This window comes from Chiloscyllium plagiosum, unplaced genomic scaffold (genome assembly GCF_037043375.1).
Source record: "Chiloscyllium plagiosum isolate Xiang-an unplaced genomic scaffold, Cpla_swu_hap1 HiC_scaffold_5, whole genome shotgun sequence".
Lineage (NCBI taxonomy): Eukaryota > Metazoa > Chordata > Chondrichthyes > Orectolobiformes > Hemiscylliidae > Chiloscyllium > Chiloscyllium plagiosum.
The window spans coordinates 38,888,206-38,909,291 of record NW_028270143.1 but is presented as its reverse complement, the minus strand read 5'-3'; the positions used below and the strand labels follow the sequence as shown (position 1 = coordinate 38,909,291).

Here is a 21,086-nt window from a genome sequence, read left to right as displayed (position 1 = left end):
TAATGTATTTAATCTCCTAACACACAGATTTTAAAAAAAAATCGCCTCATCTTCAATTTGTTCCTGGTCTCAGTTTCCTTCCTGATCCTCCTTCATGCAAACTATCTTATCTTCATGCTCCTTCCTCCATTTTAAAATCAAAACTGAAGGCACACTCTTTAACTCTTGCTGGAAACTGCGTGCCTCAGGCAATACTTTCTGAAGGGCACCTGAGGCATGTAAATCCTCCTGAGAATTTCTGGCTTAGAATTGTTGTAAATAAAGAAAGGGATGAGACATCAAATGTGTCTCGGAGATATTGGAAGGTGATTACATGGACATTGAAGAGGCCTGAGGAGATGAATAGCTGTTCTAGAACAGGTTGGGTGATGTTACAGAGATGGATCAGGATGAATATTTGGTGGGGAGGGATGGAGTGTTCAATTGCCTTGAAAATCATAAATAAAAAGCTGCAAGTAAACAAGAATGACATGGCTGCAGCCATATACAGGACAGAAACTAGAATATATTGAAACAAGCATCAAAGGCACAGGTAGCTACACATAAAGTATGCCATTCAGCGCATCACTTCTCATTTAATCACAAAAATGTAAAAGCCAAAGTTTTCAGCAACCATTTTATTTTTTCCTAAATTAAGGTATTGAACTCCATAACTTCACCTGAGAGTCATTCCATATATTGATTTCTACTTGATGAGGAAGAAATCGTGAAGACATTTTGGTTTGGGCTTAAAGCAATGTTGTAGATGTATCCTTATTTAACCTTGTAAGATGCTCTTTAAAGCCTCCCTCTTTTTTCGGGATCAAAAGGCCTGATCTCCTTCAGATTTTCCTCACAATTCAAGTCTCTGGAAAATCAAACATTGTCCTTGTAGTTTTCCTCTCCAGAGTCTCTAGTGTTCCAATATGCTCCCCGGTCTCAGGGACCAGAACCATTAGTGTACCAAAGGTTTGTTCTGACCCACCACTGCAGTTTGATTATTATTATATTTCTGGACATTCATTTAGTTTTGTTGACAATGCACTCCTCAGTGAATTCTCCAGCAGAACAATATATTTGAGAACTTGTAAGGCATTGGTGTTTGATATCGAGAGTTATTCAGTCAGGGGTGTGGTCACCAGTGAGATTTACAACAACGTGATGCTTAAAGGTGGGGAAATGTCTGATCTAAATGTCTGATTTAATGCCTTGTTTGAATACAGCTACTCCCACATGTATCACTGAGTGCAGTCTTGTCTCATTCAAATCACAAAGCTCCCAGATATAATCCTTGGCCTGTGCTAAGTTAGTTCTTCTTAGCCAGAGTGATGATAACCACTACAGTAACCCTCACAATTTCTGAGCTCAGGCAGGGAAAAATTTTCATTAGCCTTCCCATTCCTGATTACTCTCCAGCAATCCTGTAAGAAATGAGGTCATATGCAAGCTGTAGCAAAATATACTTGATGGAAAATGGAAAGGTTCAGATGATGGATTGAAAAAACTAATAAAACAGGAGTTTAATTCACATTAGTGTCATATATATGCTTGTGGTCACTTATAGAGCAGCTGTAGATTGTCAGCCTGCTCTATTATTGAAGAAATGGTATATAAAAGGATTTAAAGATCATTTAAAGGCTTGATCATCAAGTGGAAGGGAAGGATGGGCAAGTCTTTATTTTATAATTAACTATTATGATTATCATAGCAGGATAAAATAAGAATTGCAAATTTCACTGAGTATCCTTTAAATTATTGTCTCACAGAGAAATGCTGTGCTGGGTTTTCCAAAGAATGGTACTCTAGTCTTTTTTTATACACCACAAAAGAGCTTTGTACTGCTGACAGGAAATTCTGATCAAGATCCCTTAACAGATGTGGAGTTGTACGTCCATTATGACAGCTCTCTCGGAGTGCAGAAGTGTCAGGGGAATGTAAACCACTCCATGTTTTTCACAACAGTTACCTCCTTGGTTCTGAAATTTACAATTTCAATAGACAGTGACTTCAACAGCTGCTGTCAAACAGTAAGCCAGGTGAGAGTCGGAAATTCTGGTGCTGGAAAGCACAACAGGTCAGGCAGTATCCGAACAGCAGGAGAGTCGACGTTTTGGTCATACGTTCTTCATCATTCCCGATGAAGGGCTTATGTCTGAAATGTTGACTCCCCTACTCCTTGGATGCTGCCTGACCTGTTGTGCTTTTCTAACACCACACCTTCTGACTGACTCTCCAGCACCTGCAGCCTTCACTTTCTCCCAGGAAGCCAGGAGAGGTTAGGATGGCACAGGGTAAGGTGCCAGGTGGTTAAGAGGCAGTGTGCCAGGTATGTAAGGTGCCAAGTGGATATTGTGATAAATGGATCAAGTACCAGGTGGGTAGGATTCCAGGTGGTTAGAGGGTAAGAGCCCAAGGCAGCCAGGTTGGTGATGGGATGTTCAGAGTACATCAGAATGGCTGGGAGCAGACTGGTCTGGCATTGCGTGGAGGTGTCAGGCTATATCAAAGAGCAGTTAACAATCAATCATATTCTGAGACTCTGGGGCCTCAAGTAGGCCTGACCAGGTAAGGATGGCAGACTTGCTTCCCAAAAGGACAGCTGAATTAGATTGCTGTTTATAACACAGTCATGGTCACCACTACTGAAACTGGAGGTGGGTTTTGCCCTCCTTTGAGGTAGTGAAGGACAAATAATTTGATGGTTTGTGCCCAGAAAGGTACTTGTCCCCTTCCTGCCACCCTAGCAATTAAGTTCTGGACAAGAAGGTCCCTAATGATCTTCTTAACCTGTCATCTACTAAGCCCCTTGAGTGGTCAATTACCAGTCATTTATGAGCGTCAACACATCAAAGACCTGAATACCTATTTGCCCAGGATGTGGGAAAATGCTTTTGCAACAGGGAAATCAGGGTGACCTGGCTACGAGGTGTCTTGGGATTCAGGTGTGGCTCCATTTGTCACAGTCTAGGTTGAAATCAGGGAGGGGGTGGGACTCTGTGGGAGGCAAAGGATGGGAGGGGTTGATGATAAAAGCCATCTCTTTGCCCTTGCTTCTGAATCTCCTGATACTTGCCCTAACTCAAATTCTAACCATAATCACTGTTCTCCTGGTTTCCAGCCAAAGATTCTCACCTCGAGCAAACAATAAGACTTACCTGCCTACCAATAAAGCTCTTCATGGCTGTGCAGCCTAAGCCTCCATTTCCCTGAGGTTGTAGAATACTAATAGGCCAGCAGTCTCAAGAGAGCCGGACTTCAGTGTTGAGGATTTATCTCGGTTCAGAAGCTTGCTGAACATCACTTAAGCACCTAATTTGTACAGTATCTGACAATCTTTAGTACTGGTGGGTGCAAGGAGTTAGTCACCCCTAAAATTGCCTATGCCAACAGTTTGTGCACAGAGTAGTAAATCCTGGCCTAGCTTTTAATTCCAGTTTATGTTTTCATTAATTAAATTCAGATTCCATGAGCAGCTATGAACCTGTGTCCCCAGTTAATTGACGTGGGTCTCAGGGTTATTCGTCCAGTGATGTTATTGCCTTACCACCACCTCCGTCTATAAATACAGAGTTGTCAGGAAAGATCAAGCATTACTTAACATTGATAAAATATAAACTATGCTCCTTAGGGGATTGTGCTCCTCCCTTGTCTTTTTTTTCTGGTTCTGTGGGCCTCATAGTGTGGTTCCCAAGTGTGAAAACATTGAATCAGTCCTTACATGGATCATTTCATAAATCAAGCTATTGGACCATCACTTATCAACAATAAATTCAAGTAATTGTATTAGCAGAGTGGAAGTGGTTTGAAGAATATTCCAGAATCCACTTCTGCATTTATGGTTTGGCTGACTATAATATGTTTGTTATGACTGAAATCATCCATTTAGAGCAAAAAGGATCCTGTTATGTTTCAAAACTGAAAATATTTGTGACAATTATTTTCTCCACATTCATCTTTCACAACTGCATCCAAAATAATAGGATGGCACAATATAATTTTCGGGTGAATATGTCCTTTCACTGTTGCTTGTAGCAAAACTGGAAACTTTTGAGTCGATTTTCCAAGGGCATATTCTCAGTCTCTTGCTGTGACTTTGACAGAGATTCACAAAAACTCCAGAATAAAGGCAGAAATAGTATTCCAGATTGTAAGCAAAAAATAATGGTGAATGATTAAAAGATCTTGACATTTATCAAGGACACAATTAAATAGCAAGCAATGGATAATTCCCCAAATGTTGACATTCTTAATTTATGTGCAGGAGGATGAGCATCTACAACTGTCTGAAATCCTTTCGCATGCTGAAATAACTAGAATTTAAAACCACACTCAAGCTATTGCCACTTTTCTCTTGGGACGTGAAGGCAGATAAAGCAAGGGCATCTGATGGATTTGACTTTCTGCAAACTGCCAACAGGGATTCCTGCGATCAAGGGCTTATTGTCTGAAGAGAGGTTGAACAGGTTGGGCATGTACCCATTGGGTCTGGAAGAATGAGAATTGATCTTTTTGAGAAAACATCATATCTTAAGGGCATTTGATATAGTCGGAGCAAGGAGGATGTTTCCTCTTGTGCGAGAGACGCAAAGCAGGTGACAATTGAAGAATAAAATATCTTCCTTTTAAGCAGAGATGGGGGGTTTACTTTCCCCTCAAAGCATTATTAGATGTGTGGAAGATAGAAGAGACATTTAACATCATCAACAACACCCTCACAGGCATAAAGTTCACCAAGGAGGACGAAACCGACAACAAACTCGCATTCCTGGACGTCACAGTCGAAAGAAAGGACAACAGAGAACTACAAACCTGCGTATACAGAAAACCGACAAACACTGACCAAATACTTAACTACACCAGCAACCATCCCAACACACACAAACGAAGCTGTATCAGAACACTATTCCAACGAGCCACCACACACTGCAGCACAGACGAACTTCGGAAAACAGAGGAGAACCACCTATACAACGTATTCAAGAAGAACGGATACTCAAAAAATATAGTCCGCAGATTCCTCAAGAACAAACCACGACAAGCAGACCAAACACAGCCAGAAACTCTAACCACCTTACCATACATCAAAGAAGTTTCAGAAATGACAGCCAGACTACACAAACCCACCAACACTCTCAAACAAAAACTAACAAACCTAAAATACCCAGTACAACCCATGGACAAAACCAACATCATCTACAAAATTCTAAGCAAGGACTGCCACAAACACTACATAGGACAAACAGGAAGAAAGTTAGCCACCAGGATACACGAACACCAGCTAGCCACAAAAAGACACGACCCTCTCTCCCTTGTAGCCCTACACACGGATAAAAAAACCCACCAATTCGACTGGGACAACAATCTATCCTGGGACAGGCTAAGCAAAGACATGCCAGAGAATTCCTAGAGGCCTGGCACTCCAACCACAACACCATAAACAAACACATAGATCTAGATACCATCTATCAACCCCTCAGAAAACGAACAGGAAATGACATCACCACAAACCTCAGGAACCCCATCAAGGACAAACATATAAATAGAAAGCAGGAGACAACAGCTTTGCTTCACTTGGAGGTCACCACTGATGATGTTACCTAGCCAGGTAATGAAATGTCTGGATATCAAATCTACAGCTCAGCGAGTAAACCTACACCCTATATATTCCAGAACTGACAAAAAAACTAAATTTATTCAAAGCAGGCAAGTTGTAATGGTTGCAAGTTCTGCAATTTGCAAGTCCCACATCCAGCCCCCAGTATGTCACATACACATAAGTTTATCAAGACCTTATATGGGTTCAAGATGGAAATGCAGATTAGAGAATTGGATAGAGAGGTTGGTGTGTCCAAATTGTGGCATTCTCCAATTTCTGGTCAGTAAAAATAACTAGATCAACATCTTTGTCTCAGGCCTGTTGCATCGCTCCAGTGTCACTCAGCACAAGCTGGAGGAACAGCATCTCATTTCCCACTTGGGGACCTGGCAACCTTCAGGAATCAATGTGGAGTTCAATGATTTTAGGGCCTTGACATCATCTTCCATATCCTTTAATCACTCGCAGACCCCTGGCCCTGTCATAACCTGGCCTGCTTTAATCACAGCCAACCCATTTTCACCTATTAATGGTTCTTATTAACAGCGTTTTCTTCTCCATCACTTTGCCTAACTGCTGCTGTTCTCTCTCTCACTGGGCTCCATGTCCACCTACTGCATACTCCTTTCTCCATTGTCACTCCATATGTGCCATCTTTTCCGAGTTATCATCAGTTCTGAAAGTGGGTCACTGGACCCCAAACATTGACACCACTTTCTCTGCCAGACCTGCTGAGTTCCTTCAGCAGTTTCTGCTTTTGTTTCAGATTTCCAGCATCCTCAGTTCTTTGTTTTTTATGAGAAAAGTATTGCTCGGTAGTATCGACCATGAAAATTGCTGAAAAGGAGGAGAATGGTTGAAGGCACTTTACATCTTGCACTCACCAAGACAGACTCGAGAAAGTCAAATTTCAAAGGGAACAACAATTTGTAATGCATGCGATTTGGATGCTGATTAGTTGGCAGGTCGACTGAATTTGGTTGAGGTGTTGCCATGAGCAATGCAGCAGTAAACCATTGTCCCTCACACTTCTGTTCAATTCAAAAACGGTGCAGTGCATGACATCTTTTTTTCTCCAACAAAGGACAGGTCCTATTAATCTCGGTGCTACAACAAATATAACATATGAGAAAAAATTCTATTGAATATTATAGGAAAATATCTGTCTCTCCCATAGCACATACACCAACTGACTGAAAGTTAAACAGGCCATCCAAACAATCATAAACCACAAGTTGATTTAATTGACTTGTGTTACAAATAGGAGGAAATAACTTGAATATCTGCCCCCTTGCCAGTGGACTGTTGGCAGAGAGTCCAGACCCTTATAAAAGGATGATGTGAGTGAATTTGTCTATACAGCTGCAATTTTTAATTGGTTCTGTACATGGTATATTCTGTGTGAATGAGCATAGAAGGGACATGAGTTAGCCTGGGGCCTCTAAATGACAGTAGGAGTAGTTGGGAACATAGGTAAAAACAAGGACTGCAGATGCTGGAAACCAGAGTCCAGATTAGAGTGGTGCTGGAAAAGCACAGCAGGTCAGGCAGCATCTGAGGAGCAGGAAAATCGACATTTTTGGCAAAAGCCCTTCATCAGGAATAGGTAGTGATGAAGGGCTTTTGCCCAAAACCTCGATTTTCCTGCTCCTCGAATGCTGCCTGACCTGCTGTGGTTTTCCAACACCACTCTAATCAAAACAGTAGTTGGGAACATGACTTGCCATTGAGTTGCCATGGACAAGACATTTTGAAGTTCCTTTTCAAAAGGTTCCCAAAACCAGACAAAGACTCATAATCCTCTGTGGGGACAGCACCTGGGTGACTGTCTGTGCAAAATACACGCATTCTCCTTGTGCTTGCATGGGTTTCCTCCAGGTGCTCCAGTTTCCTCCCACAGTCCAAAGATTTGCCCGTTGGGTGGACTGACCATCCTAAATTGTGTATAGAATTGAGGGATGCACAGGCTAGGCGAGTTAGGTGTGGGAAATGTGGGGTAGGGGGCTGGGTTTGGGTGGGATGCTCTTCGGAGGATTGGTGCAGACTCAATGGGCTGAATGGCTCATGTTTCATGACCCTCACAGAGGATTCTATGAACTCGAGGCACCTGGCATCAAGGCCCAACAACCATTTGTGAATGGCTTCAGAATCCTTCTGACCTTGTGGGACTCTGGCCTGTGTATCTAGCCTTGATGAAAAGAAAATTGCAAGCCAACCATTATTTCAAAGATTAACATTTTGAACTGTTCGGACTGTTTCCAACAAGAATCCACACTTAATAATTAATATTCCCTCTATTTCCAAATTTTACATTTGGGATGTAGGCATAAGGAAAGCACTTATTGCACACCCATTCTTTTCCTTGATGAAATGGTAGAGTACCACCTTCATAAATTACTGCAGCTCCAATGAGAAAGGTACCCACATAATGTGTTTCAAGAACATAAGGCAGTGACAATGAAGAAAGAGTGTCGTGAGTTCAGGTTCCCTTGACTGGAGATCTTTGAGGTGACAGGGTTACCATAATCTGTTTGCAGACTGTTTGAATAAGTAAACAATAAATAGGACCTGTTTGTATATTATTCATACAACCTACGTGAGAGGGTAGGAGGTGTGTGAGGGCAAATGTTATTCTGGAGGTTGAGGTGTCACTGTTCGTTTATTAAATTAATGAGATGCACAAAAGGTTCCTAAAGTAAATTAAGTCTCCATACTTTGCATTGTATTTGACTCTTCCCATCAGTTCAATTTTTAAACTGTCAATTTTAAACACTTAAGGCATAAGTAACAGCATGCTACACTGGGTTCTCATTTTAGACACTGGCTGCATCTCTTCCAATTTGTCTCTATGAATGCAGTGCCATATTCACATCAATTCTCCAATACATTCCACATTAACTTTGACAACAGGCTCCCTCACAAGCTATGTGTGTTGATGAATTCTGGGTGGATTTTACAGCAGGATGGGTTGTCTGCACTCCACTTTGCTATGCCCTCACCATCCTTGCAGACCAACAGATTATCTACTTAACGGACTTAAGGGCATACATGCAAGCTGCCTTGGACCTTATTAGGTCCCTTGGCATATGGGAGTCATGTTGGAGGGTACGCAGGAGGGTGGTGAGCTCATCAGCTGTTTTATTTTATGCAGACCCTCCGCCTTCAATACATCAGTGAGAGTGATTTCGAAAGTTAGCCCATAAATACAAAAGCAAAGAATTGTGGATTCTGACTATCTACAAGAAATAATGGAAAATGCCCACTATCCTTAGCATCTCTGAGAAGTGAAACTGAGTGTTGTGAATGTGAGGTTTGAGGGAATGAAGGCAGGAAAGAAGATGACAATGTTTTAGATTATCTATCCAAATTCACAATGGCATAACGATAGGGACATATGGCTTCCTGCTACCTCTGCTAGGCAACAAGCTGGGTGATGGTTATTCTGGGGACAGAAGAAGGTAAGCCTCACTTTACCCACATAACATACATCACACTTGAATACCAAGGTAGGGGAGTCCAAAACCAGAGGGTATAGGTTTAAAGTGAGAGGGGAAAGACCTAAGAGGCAACTTTTTCATGAGGAGGGTGATGCGTGTACGGAATGAGCTGTCATTGGAACTGGTGGAAGCTGGTACAATTGCTTTTATTTAAAAGACATTTGGACACATATATGGATAGGAAAGGATTAGAGGGTTATTGTCAAAACACAGGCAAATGGGACTAGTTTGGTTTGGGATACCTGGTCAGTACTGACGAGTTGGACTGAAGACTCTGTTTTTGTTCTGTCTGACTCTATGACTCTGACTCAGTGAAGAAACGATACTCAAGTTCAGTGAGAGCTGCAAGTGAGTTTAGACTGTTTTGTGAAAAGACCACAATTCTATGAAACACGTCCTGTGAAGTAAATATGCATTTTGGGTTTTTGGTCATATTATCAAGCCTTACTTTTCTTCAGAATATTAGTTGGACATTGGTAATGTTAAGATCACATTTGATATGTTTGTTAAATAGAAGGTCATGAAAATTGAAATCTTTAAGTCTATAAGAAGTAGGAGCACAAGGAGGTTATGCAACTCATCAAGTGTAGTCCACCATTCAATGAGGTCATGGCTAATCTGATAATCCTCAACTCCTTTTTCCTGCTGTATCCCATAACCCTTGATTTTCCGAATGACCAGTAGGTCACCTTTCCATTACCTATCTATTCACCCCAACCCGTCTGACATTTTACATGGATTTTACATCCCACATCTCCTGACATTTTCCCCATGGGCATATCAAAAGTATGCCTTCCTGCTGAAGTCATCCCCATTTCCCTCCTCCTGAAGCTTTATTTTATCTTCCTTAGTTGGTTAGGAAAGAGGAAGTAGATGACTGTGGAGTGTTTAGGGCAGTTGACCTTCTGTTAGTCGTGGGTAAAATTAAAAGGGGTCATTTGAGGAACCTGCAAACTCAATGCAGAGCCTTTGCCGAGATCACTTTGAATGATAATACAATGTGAAGAAGTATGGCTATGTTTTCTACATGCAGTCCCAGTGCAACAGGTTCTCCATGGGGATTATGTTTTTGTTAGATTACCCCTTTCGAGTTCATATTCTTCAAGATAAATGATTGAGCACTTAGAATTGCATGAATTAATCAGGGACAGCCAGCATGATGCTAAAAGGGCAGGTCAAATAACTCACTGGGTGGATTATTTTGAGACAATCAAGTATGAATAAAGAGAGTGTGAAGAATGTTAAAATCCATTTAAATAAATGCCATTCAAGATACCTTTTCAAAATTAAGCATTAAAGCCACTGCTGCTGTATAAATAGAGGGATGGAAAACAGTAATTAAACATAAAATGAGGGGAAAGGCATTCTCCAAAGGTCTATGCTGGTCCCTCATTTTAATTTATTTAATTGACTTGACCATTGAAACAAAAATACTGCTATTAAAATTCACTAATGACATTGAATTAAAGATGTGAAGAAGAATGCAAGAGATAGCAGAATGACACAAACCGCCTACGCAGAGAAAGAATAGTGGCAGACTGAGTTCAGTGCAGAGAAATGTGCAATATTATATGTGGGAAAATGGATAATCTCCCAAACAGGGAGAAAGTGAGGACTGCAGATGCTGGAGATCAGAGCTGAAAAATACATTGCTGGAAAAGCGCAGCAGGCCAGGCAGCATCCAAGGAGCAGGGGAATCGATGTTTCGGGCATAAGCCCTTCTTCAGGAATCCTAAACAGTCAGAATATGAAATTCCAGTCTCAGGACGAAGACATAAATTGACCTGCAGTTTCATCAGGAATTAAAAATATGTTGCATCTCAACTTCCCTGGGATTCTGTGCCTTGTTTGTTCACTTGTAAGACACTCCGAAAGTTTGAAGGGGTAGGGGAAGGGAACAGCAGCCATGGAAGAATCTCCTGTCCAGACTCATCACAGCTCAATGCAGTAGCCCTGATTTCCTGGCAGTTTAACACGCAGGCACCTGGTAGGGCTCAAGTGGAATACTCACCCGCATAGAGCTGTGAGAGGCTTCTGAGAATTAGACAAAGGCTCCAAATGTTTAAAAGGCAAGCCACAATGATCTTAAGTAGCTTGATTACCTTGAACAAAAACCCTCTGCTTCTTTGGAAGGTCCCCAAAAAAAATTATTCATAAAGTTGTTGTGTGTGTTCCCTTGGCAAAGTAACATGTGCCCAGTCAGATTTCTAAGCCTTAGTGAAGGCAACCATCATGGCTAAACCCTGATTGTCTCTGAAGCAAATGATCACAATTGGAGATGGGGGTTTGTGTTACATCATTTGAATGATAAGGGGGTCCACAACCTCAAAATCTAGCGACTGGTTAGAACCAGTCTTAAAAGAATTCACACAACGGGACCAGAAATGTGAGCCAGAACCATCATTTCAGTATCAAAGTGCACTGGTCACGTCTACCAACAAAACACCCAGATGAGTTGTGCAGGGAGTGGTGGAACAAGCTATAAATATATAATGGTTTTGCCCGTTCTACAATCAAATGATCTACCCAAGACTTTTAAAGGAATTCATGAGTAGGTTGACAGAGTTAGTGCCCAACTCTGCAGTTCTACACCTGGGGCACTGGCTCTGTCAGGGTATTCATGAGATTAAATACTGATAGGCGGGTAGCACAGCAATGTAGATGCCCTGTCAAGGTTGTCATGATAGGGGGATAAAGACATTCCTGACTGGAGCCTGAATATTGTTCTTTATCCAGGATGACAAGGAGCCAGTGTCAGCAAATCAGGTGTGGAACAGTACTTGAAACAATGCAAGTACAGTTACATTTAAAAGACATTTGGATAGTTACATGAATAGGGAAAGGTTTAGAGGGGTATATGCCAAATGCAGGCAAATGGGACTCATTTACTTTGGGAAACTTGATTAGCATGGACGAGCTGGACTGAAGAGTCTGTTTTGGTGCTGTATAACTCTATGTATAATTGCTTCTGTGGTTTTAAGTTTGCATGATGACAGGAGTTACTTTCAACATTAGCAGGGCTGGCAAACTAGCCATATTAAATCAGTCACTCAGTTCACAACCCACACAATTTCCATTCTCGATGAAATCTATTCTCTCCATTGTTTTTACCATCAGCAAGCCAAAAGTTCTCCACTACATATCAATTTTCCCTTAGATAAAGTGGCTTAACTTCAATTCAACAATCTGTAGATGAGCTCACTGATTCAGAGCATTTGCAAAAGCCCTCACATTTCCTTTAGCTAGCAAGTATCTTTTGTTTTCACTTAATAATAAAGAAAGAGAACATTTAGCTTTCAAAGCTTTCCCTGTGCAGCAGTACAATTTTATTATGGAGAGTGTGTAAATACTCTAATATCTCATGATCAAGGAAAGGAAATCAGTCTCTGAAGATCAAAGCCATCACATAAGACCATAGGAATTAGGGGCAGGAGTGGGAGAAAGTGAGGACTGCAGATGCTGGAGATCAGAGTCGAGAGTGTGTTGCTGGAAAAGCATAGCAGGTCAGGCTGCATCCCAGGAGCAGGAGAATCAACATTTGATGAAGGGCTTTTGCTCAAAATGTTGATTCGTCTGTTCCTTGGATGCTGCCTGACCTGCTGTGGTTTTCCAGCAACACACTCTCGACTAGGAGCATGAGTACGCAATTCAGCCTCTTGACCCTGCTCTGCCATTTGAAACAATCATGGCTGATCCCATTTTGGCATCAACCCCATCCTCCCCATAACCCTTAATTAAAAATCTGTCTACCTCCCCCACCTTAAATTTACTCAATGTCCCAGCCTGCACCACACCTGTGGACCTGACTTGCACAGGTAAATAACAGGATTCCATCATCTGTGGTATACCATCAGTGGAGTTCAACCTGTTGTAACACAAATGGGAAGGAATGACTAATTGTCTTGTTTTTATTCTAGCAACTGCATCTCAAATTACCTGAAAAATACTCCATCATAGATTCACAAGTTCATTTTGGAACGTAAATTTTAAAACATGTCTAATTCACTGTTCGGATAAGGAGGAAGAATCTAGTTGGTGTTGTTCACCAGTGCTTTATCCTTTTACATCTAAGCAATTTCCATTTGCTTACAAAATCTGTTCAGAAGCTTTAATATCTCCATTATCTCTCTTTAATATCTCCATTAGATATCAGAATGTTGAACAGTTTTAAACCTCAGGCCTGATCCTGACAATGGCAAGACATTTTCAAACTGAGTGTGAGTTCCACTGAATTAAAATCCTGTCTAAATATGAATGTTAGATGTAACCTTACATGATGATATGATCTAGAACCACTTTAGCCGTGTTGGTGGTCAAACTGAATAGGTTTTTCTAATGTGACTGCGGCAGTTTTCTCTGATCTTTGCTTGAATTGCATTTGGCGTTTGAAACATTCTGACTGCAATTCAGACAAAATGAATATCTCTGAAAGTTGAATTCACACCTAATATTCACAATTTTGGTTTTTTTTCTTCTAGTTCCCTTTCATTTTCACAGAAACATACACAAGTTTGGGTAGCAAAGCAGGCCATTCATCCAACTAATATCAGCACTTACCATCCACATGCACAAACCATCCTAATCACCTTGATCCTATATCAAACTGTCTCCTTTCCTTTTGATATCTATGAAATGTAACGCTGACTGTCGTATTATCTTTACTGTTTCCCTTTTTAGTTAGATCTTAAACCTCATGTTCACTACTCCCACGATATCCATATTCAGTCAAGTCTCTTCCCATTCCCATTCAGTTAGCAACCTGAATTGATCTCTTTCTATAAATGGAACTGTAACTGATCACTGGGATGTAAGAAGCAAAATCCTAACATTATGTAGAACAACCTTCGCTACGGTAAATCCAAATTGTTCGCCATGCCTTTTAAGACCTCCTACCTAAATCATTTTAACATCTCTTTGCAAGGAGGTAATTATTTTACAAGGTTGTTCCCTGACAATATTTGTCAGATTTAAACTGCCTGAATAATTAACTGATATGGATTGGCATGCAATCATTTTGCAACTACATGCAAATCAAGAGGAAAAGAGGAAACATTTTCATTTTTTTGTTATTTTTTGGCCCACATGTGACAATTTATCTGGATTAAGAAAAAAAAAAATGTGCACTGGCCAATTTGGTATGGAAAGAGAAGCAAAAGCAAATGTCAGAAATTTGGTTGCTACAAAAAGAGGTTGCTATATACTTCTTTGTGACCTTGTAAATGAATTCCTTGTATTACCATGTGGGGCTGCTCTTGTTCCCTTTTTGTGGCTTGCATCAGAAACTTGAAAGGTACTCACAATGGAAGAAATATTTGAATGGAATGCAGACCAGTCAGCTCCTGTTATCTCTGAACAATGTGAATGGGACATCCTCGATCGCTACACATTAATTGTGCACAAAGGCAGAAGAGTGATATCAGTTTACTCTGGGCATGCAGTGATGGTTGTATCAAGTAATCTGGCAAAGGAAGCAGCTGCTAGAATTGTACACCCTAGCCAGTCTAACTGGGAATTCTAGTCTTTCCCTTCACTCCATTTTTATGAATGAAACTCAATGCTGTCTAGCTCCATTCATGCCTGCGTTCAGCTTATGTGCAGAGGCCCCGGGGAGATAGATTGAATCAATCACTCTTGAGTAAAGTTGACATGATCGGGCTAATGTGGCTTCAGCCTTCAATTACTGGTTTAGAAAGACAGCCAGAGTCCATTTGACCTCGTAACACTGTAATGGGAGTATAAATCCGGATTATACTGTTGACATGTGTTGAACTCAGAATGCTGTTGACTGCTGCTGAAATTCTGTGACTTTTGATCACTTAATCTGACAGTGCAACAAAAAAATAAACTTGTGTACATTAATTCTGAGGGTCTACTTCACATGAACACATTATCTAATGTACAAATAGAAATTCAAAGCACTCTCATCACTGCAACAATACATTTCTGGAAAAACTGAGGTACTACAATACAGGCTAACACTGAAATTAATGTCAAATTTGTTTGTCTTTGAAGTCCATTCATTTTAAAACATTTGCCACAAATACATTCAAATATCGCAAATGCATGCCTATTTCATCTAGCTTTTCTTCCTGAATGTATATAGTTACAATATCCCTGAACAATTGTTCACTTCAAAATTTGATGATTTGTTTTATTTTTATGCTAATACAGAGAACAGTATACCTGCACAACAAATACATTTGGTAGCATTTTATATTAAAATTCAGTGTAATTTGCTGTGTTGCACCCAAGTTAATCGAGGTTTTAACCAAGACTGAGTTGTTCTATGGCAGGATGTTTGTTCTTCATATACCTGTATTGATATCTTGATCAGAATATTCAGAGTATGGCATGGGCATTTGGCTTGCCAGGTTGGATCACCCAAGGGTCTACTTGGCATAGGGATGGAGAAAGCTGGGATAATAATGAGGCTAGATGCCAGATTATTGTTGGCTTCAATGGGTATGTTGTGTTTTTAAAAAGTCTGTAGGAATTGAGGTTCAGCTTAATGAGGAAAGCATTAAGTGGTTTTGTTGTGTCCTGACAGGGCAAATGTATTTGGAATTGAGACACAACCTGCGACCCTAAGTCAAGATGTAGCACAGAGAACTGTAATGAATGCATTCAGTCTGAGAACAAGGAGACTGAGCAAGCAATTAGGACAGGAGTGGATACTGGAAGCATCATGGAAGCAGAGCTGTAACATAATAGGCACTGCATTAGCTGTGACCAATGAAAAGACATTAGTAGGGAATAACAACTCATGGAAAGATACTTTCAGGATCAATGACAAAAATGTAATGATCACAAGGACCAATCAAATTGTGCAGTAAAAGAGATTTGTCTTAAATTATGCATCTAATAAGACTATGTCGATGGAAATGCATATTTTTAAAACTGGCCCTTATAAATATTAATTTAAACAGAATTTCAAAACATTGTTTAATGTAACAATTCTATGTTCTCTGAGCAAATACTACACTGGAATATAAAAGGTGCAGATAATTAAGGCTTTGTTCCAATTTTTGCAGCAATAACATATATCAGCAACACAACAGGGACAAAATATTTGTAAATTGAGAAAACCACACAGTAATGACCTAAAATCTAAATGAATGAGTAACAGCTCAATGGTGGCTCTCTCTTCTCTGAATCAGAGGGAACGGACTCAAGCCCCAATCCACAGGTTGTACAAATAATTCAGTCAAACACCTCATTCAGCACGGTACTGAGAAAGCATAATCTTTTGGATGGCAAATTTACTAAAGTCCACAATTCCCTTTAGGAAGACGTAAAAGATCCCTATGTATTTGAAGAACAATAGAGATGTTCCTCAGATGTAGCGGTAACATTTAACCAAGCAACAACCTCAGAAAAAAAATTTTGTTACATCTCACAGCAGTTTATAGGGCCTTGATGTTGCTACAAATTACTACTTTATTTTCCCCAAGTTATATGAGCAACTGAACTTCAAATAAGTTGCTCATTAGCTATGAAGCACTTAGGGGTATCATTGTTGTGAAGGGTGCTATAAATCTGTGGTTCCTTTTTGATTTTTCTTTAAAGCAGTATTATGAGTCAGCAAAACCACACAACTGTGATTTTTCGTTTCGGGGGACTAAATTAATTTCCCGACAACTAGCTTTCTTTAACTAATAAATATGAAGAAGGAAGTGTTATACAGAAGTGATGTCAGAACAATATGATGATGTGCATCATGTGCAAGAGTTCTAATATATGATAGGCAGTTCAAAGGATGGATAGATGCATTCATGCATATATAGATACATTTAAGCTCACGCTAAAACTAAGCATTAAAGTCAAAAGACACTGGTTGTATAGAGCAAACGTTTTTAAAAAATCTTAGTTTACTTTAGGGTTATGATTAGATTACTTTAAGGAGTTAAGGAAGAACTACACTTAAAGATAAAGAATTGGGAGAAAATAGAGAAAAGCAAGGCCTTCCTGCATGGCCACTACACAACTGTGATAAAGCAACCGCTCATAGAGATGAATGGGTTTATCCTTAATAACCACAATGTCACCGGCCACTTCCACAAAGGGAACACTAGCAATGTGAACCCATAGCACTTTACAAGTGCAAGCACATCAGATAATGCACTCCAGTTGAGGCTCCACAGGGCCTGTGAATGACCAGTAATTCAATAAGCTGCAGCTGAAGATGATTTGTTTCATTGATGCTATTACCTTGGATCTTATTTTGTACATTGGTACTCCAAAGACCACTAACCTGAATCATATGTGTAATCCCGTGGCTCTTGCTTAATCATCATCGGCTGTGGAAAACTCTGGTTTGTGGGCCCACTAATCATGGTGGCATGTTCATAGACTGGATCATGATATTCCTGTTTGAAGCCCTGAGGGGGAAAAGGGATGTTGGGCTCAGACAACTGCCTCTGGTACATCGGACGACCTTCCCTGGGCAGCCCATGTGGAGGTGGGAACGAATGGCACGGCTCCGAGAGCTGACGCCGGAATCTGAAAGTGATACAGAGTAGGAAAGTTTGGTGAAAATTGAAGTATGCTTCATTATTGTCCTTACTAATTGTCCAACACTGATATGGATTGTAAAAACTGAACACCACAGGAAAGATCCAATTACATTCAATGGCAAAGGATTTAACTGAAAATCAGAAGCTTAGTTTGAGACACAACCATAGAAGCAAAGAATTAACTGAGTTTTATAACTGGAGAGGGGGGGGGCGCATATTTTTGACAATAATGACGAACCATTGGTATTTTATACATGTACATCTTTAAGTGAACATCTACAAAACCAGGAGGGCACTAGGTTTCCGCATAACATTCATTCTGTATATATTGTGCAGAACCCCCAGAGAATTTTTTTTTAAATAGACAAATTAATTTCTCAGGGAATAATATCCAAATGTATGATGCAACAAACTTGTTAGCAATAGATTTGTTACTGGATAGATTCCCAAAGGGGGTATACTGGAAGCTCACATGACCTATAGTCATTTTATTGAACTCTGAAGTAACTGCAGATGATGGAAAAAATATTTAGGCATGGAGAAAGACAATTGAAGGCTACAGAGATTGCATTAACATTGCTTCATTTTACAACAATGTAGGAGAAAACAAAGTGCTCCTTAAAGTAAAGCACACTGGTGGGGTGAGGAGGAAATGCACATCAGTGAATAATTACATTAGATTTAATGGGCAAATAACCTTTCCTCGCTCCAAATTTTGTTTGTTTCTTGATTTATAAACAGCAAGTTACAGCATAATAAACTCAAGGTAATTACATTACTGGCATTCATTGTTCAGCATTAATGTCATCACACATCAACAACACAACAGCATACTTTGACAGTGTTGATATTGAGAGCTTCTGCTAGGATGAACAATGTCTCAAAGCAGACTGAAGCTGTGACAGAGTTGATTTCATGACTTGCACTCTCAGCACACAGCCTTTCACCCCAGAAACACTTACTGGGAGCCCAAAAACGATATTCTTATAACACATGTAAAAAGTGATAGTCCTGTGGAATCATTCAAGGTTGTAATAGATTCTTAGGGATTAATCTGAAGTACAAACAGCTCCAGATTTGCCTTGCAGTTTTTTGGCTTCATCTGAATTCCTTGAACTCCCACTTTGCAATCATTCCCACATATTTATCATTCACTTGTAGTTGAGAAAACAAGTAAAATCTAACATAACAATTTCCAAGAATGCCATATATTTGAATGATGAATACTATGCAGTGAACTTACCAATGATCTGAAAAACCTGAGGGTGGAACTGGCCTGAGGCCATGACTTTGAACAGGCAGAAGTGACCCCATTTGCTTCTCCTTTCCACTGAAGTTAGTGAAAAAAAATCCTCAAGGTGTTAAGCAGGCCACTGTTACCAATTCATACTACTATGCTGAAAGCAATCTCACTGCCGATATTTCTATATAAACCCAGTGCAGTTTTAGATGCATCTATCTTTGGCTGTCAGCAGCTTTAAATGCAGACAGCAGCCATCCCACACTAACATGTGACAATGCTCCCACAAGAAAGCAATTAACATGGAATTCCTCCTGACTGTACACTCAGGACTTCCTTGTCTCCAGCTTGATTTAGAAGATACTAATGGATGAATTCAGCAAACACTTATTATATCTGAATCAATAAAGGAAATAACTAAGTGTACTTGCTGACCTAGGATCCATTGGATAGGCATTCTCTGGAATGGGCTGGGTGGTAGGCAGATGAGCTGGAAAACTTCGGTCCGGTTTGGGAGTTGCTGCAGGATTAGGTGACCCATGGTGCAAGGGGGAGACTGGTGTGCTGGATGGGGTTGGCGGGTTAGAGGGTTTCAATCCTGCGGGTGGCTTCTGATCGTAGGCACTACAGAAACAGAAACAAGCCCACAAATAAATCAAGAGATTAGAAAACAAAATGTGCTTTCCTCTGTGCCAATATTTGAAGACTACTATCTATAATATCAAATGATTGTCTTAACTAGGTTTGGGCTCTGGGATGGATGGAGGGAGAACGGCTTACATGCATCACTTTCCTCACATACTTAAATGGAAGGGGAAGCCAATCCCTTTACAGGATAACATCTAACACAAGACCTCATATGTGACAATCTGTTTTAAGCATTTAAAAGGAATTCATGCACATCAACGGAAGGAATTCCAGGCCTGCTTGGAAATCTGTACTGAAATTACCGCCCACACCAACAGTCTTCTGTTATGGCACTACTTTTAGGATGGCAAAAGTACACTGATGCCCTGAAACACTAATGTGTAAACTAAATCAGTCAGGGAGTTCGGAAGACTGATAGCCTGGGAAATCCATGAAAAGTTTGAATGCTTGTTGCTACCGGAGGTAGACTTGGAGCTGTCTTGACAACGGCAGCAGCATCGATTAGGAGTTGGAAATTCACTAACTAAATGTGAAAGATTGATTGCTTCATTACCTCTCCTCTCAGATCTTTAACAAAAGATGGAGCTATAATGGTGAAAAACCTTTCTGAACCAATCTCATTGCAAAGCGTGCATTACCTAAGATTGTTTCAGACTTCAAAAATCCATCACCATAAAACCATAAGACATAGGAGCAGAAATTAGGCCATTCGGGTCATCGGGTCTGAACCGCAATTTAATCCTGGCTGAAAAGTTTCTCAATCCCATTCCTCCATCTTCTCACGATAACCTTTGATCACTGTAACAATCAAGAAACTCTCTATTTCTGCCAAAAATACACTCAATGACTGGGTTTCCACGGCTATCTGTGGCAATGAATTCCATAGATTCACCACTCTCTGGCTGTAGAGGTTTCTCCTTATCTCCATTCTGAAAGGTCTTCTCTTTACTCTATGACTGTACCCTCGGCTCTTAGTCTCTCCTTCCAATGGTAACATCTTCCCAATGTCCACTCTGTCCAGACCGTTGAGTATTCTGTAAGTTTCAATTGGGTTCCCCCTCATCCTTCTAAACTCCATTGAATATCGACCCAAAGTCCTCAAACTGTCCTCATATGTTAAGCTTTACATTCCTGGCGTGATTATCAGGAACCTCCTCTGGACCCGGTCCAGGGCCAGTAAATCCTTCCTGAGGATGGGCCCCAAAATTACTCACAATATTCCAAATGTTGTTTGACCAGAGCTTTGTAAAGCTCCAGAAGTACATCCATGCTTTTATATTCTAGCCCTCTCGAAATAGATACCAACATTGTATTTGCCCTCCTAACTACCAACTCCACCTAAAAGTTCCAACTACCTACACAACCTTCAGAGAATCCTGGACTAGGGCTCTCAAGTCCCTTTGCACTCCCTATTACCTGCAACCAGCTCAAACAAGGGCAAGGGTTTGGAAGATTTACACTTGACGAAGTGACTTTATACCTGCCTACCGGATCCAGATGCCTGCCTGAAGAACCTTCAAAGCTGGGCACCTCTCTACCAACCTCCCCGTCTGGTTTCTGATCCAACTTTGATCACGTAGAATCATAGGATACCTACTGTGCAGAAAGCGGCC

General features: G+C 40.5%; 1 protein-coding gene across 6 annotated transcripts in view; it reads right to left on the bottom strand.

The window, feature by feature from the left end:
• The window catches only part of etv1 (ETS variant transcription factor 1), a 143,762-nt gene that overhangs the window by 47,735 nt on the left and 74,941 nt on the right, over window positions 1–21,086 (bottom strand). For 5 of the 6 annotated variants that reach the window (XM_043689841.2, XM_087987115.1, XM_087987116.1 and 2 more), the window contains 2 exons: window positions 19,261–19,449; window positions 17,324–17,571 (listed from right to left, as the gene is read on the bottom strand). In XM_043689841.2, coding sequence (XP_043545776.1) covers window positions 17,324–17,571; window positions 19,261–19,449 — 437 coding nt within the window. The remainder of the gene's footprint in view (window positions 1–17,323; window positions 17,572–19,260; window positions 19,450–21,086) is intronic. The other variant, XM_087987117.1, reaches the window with a different exon arrangement.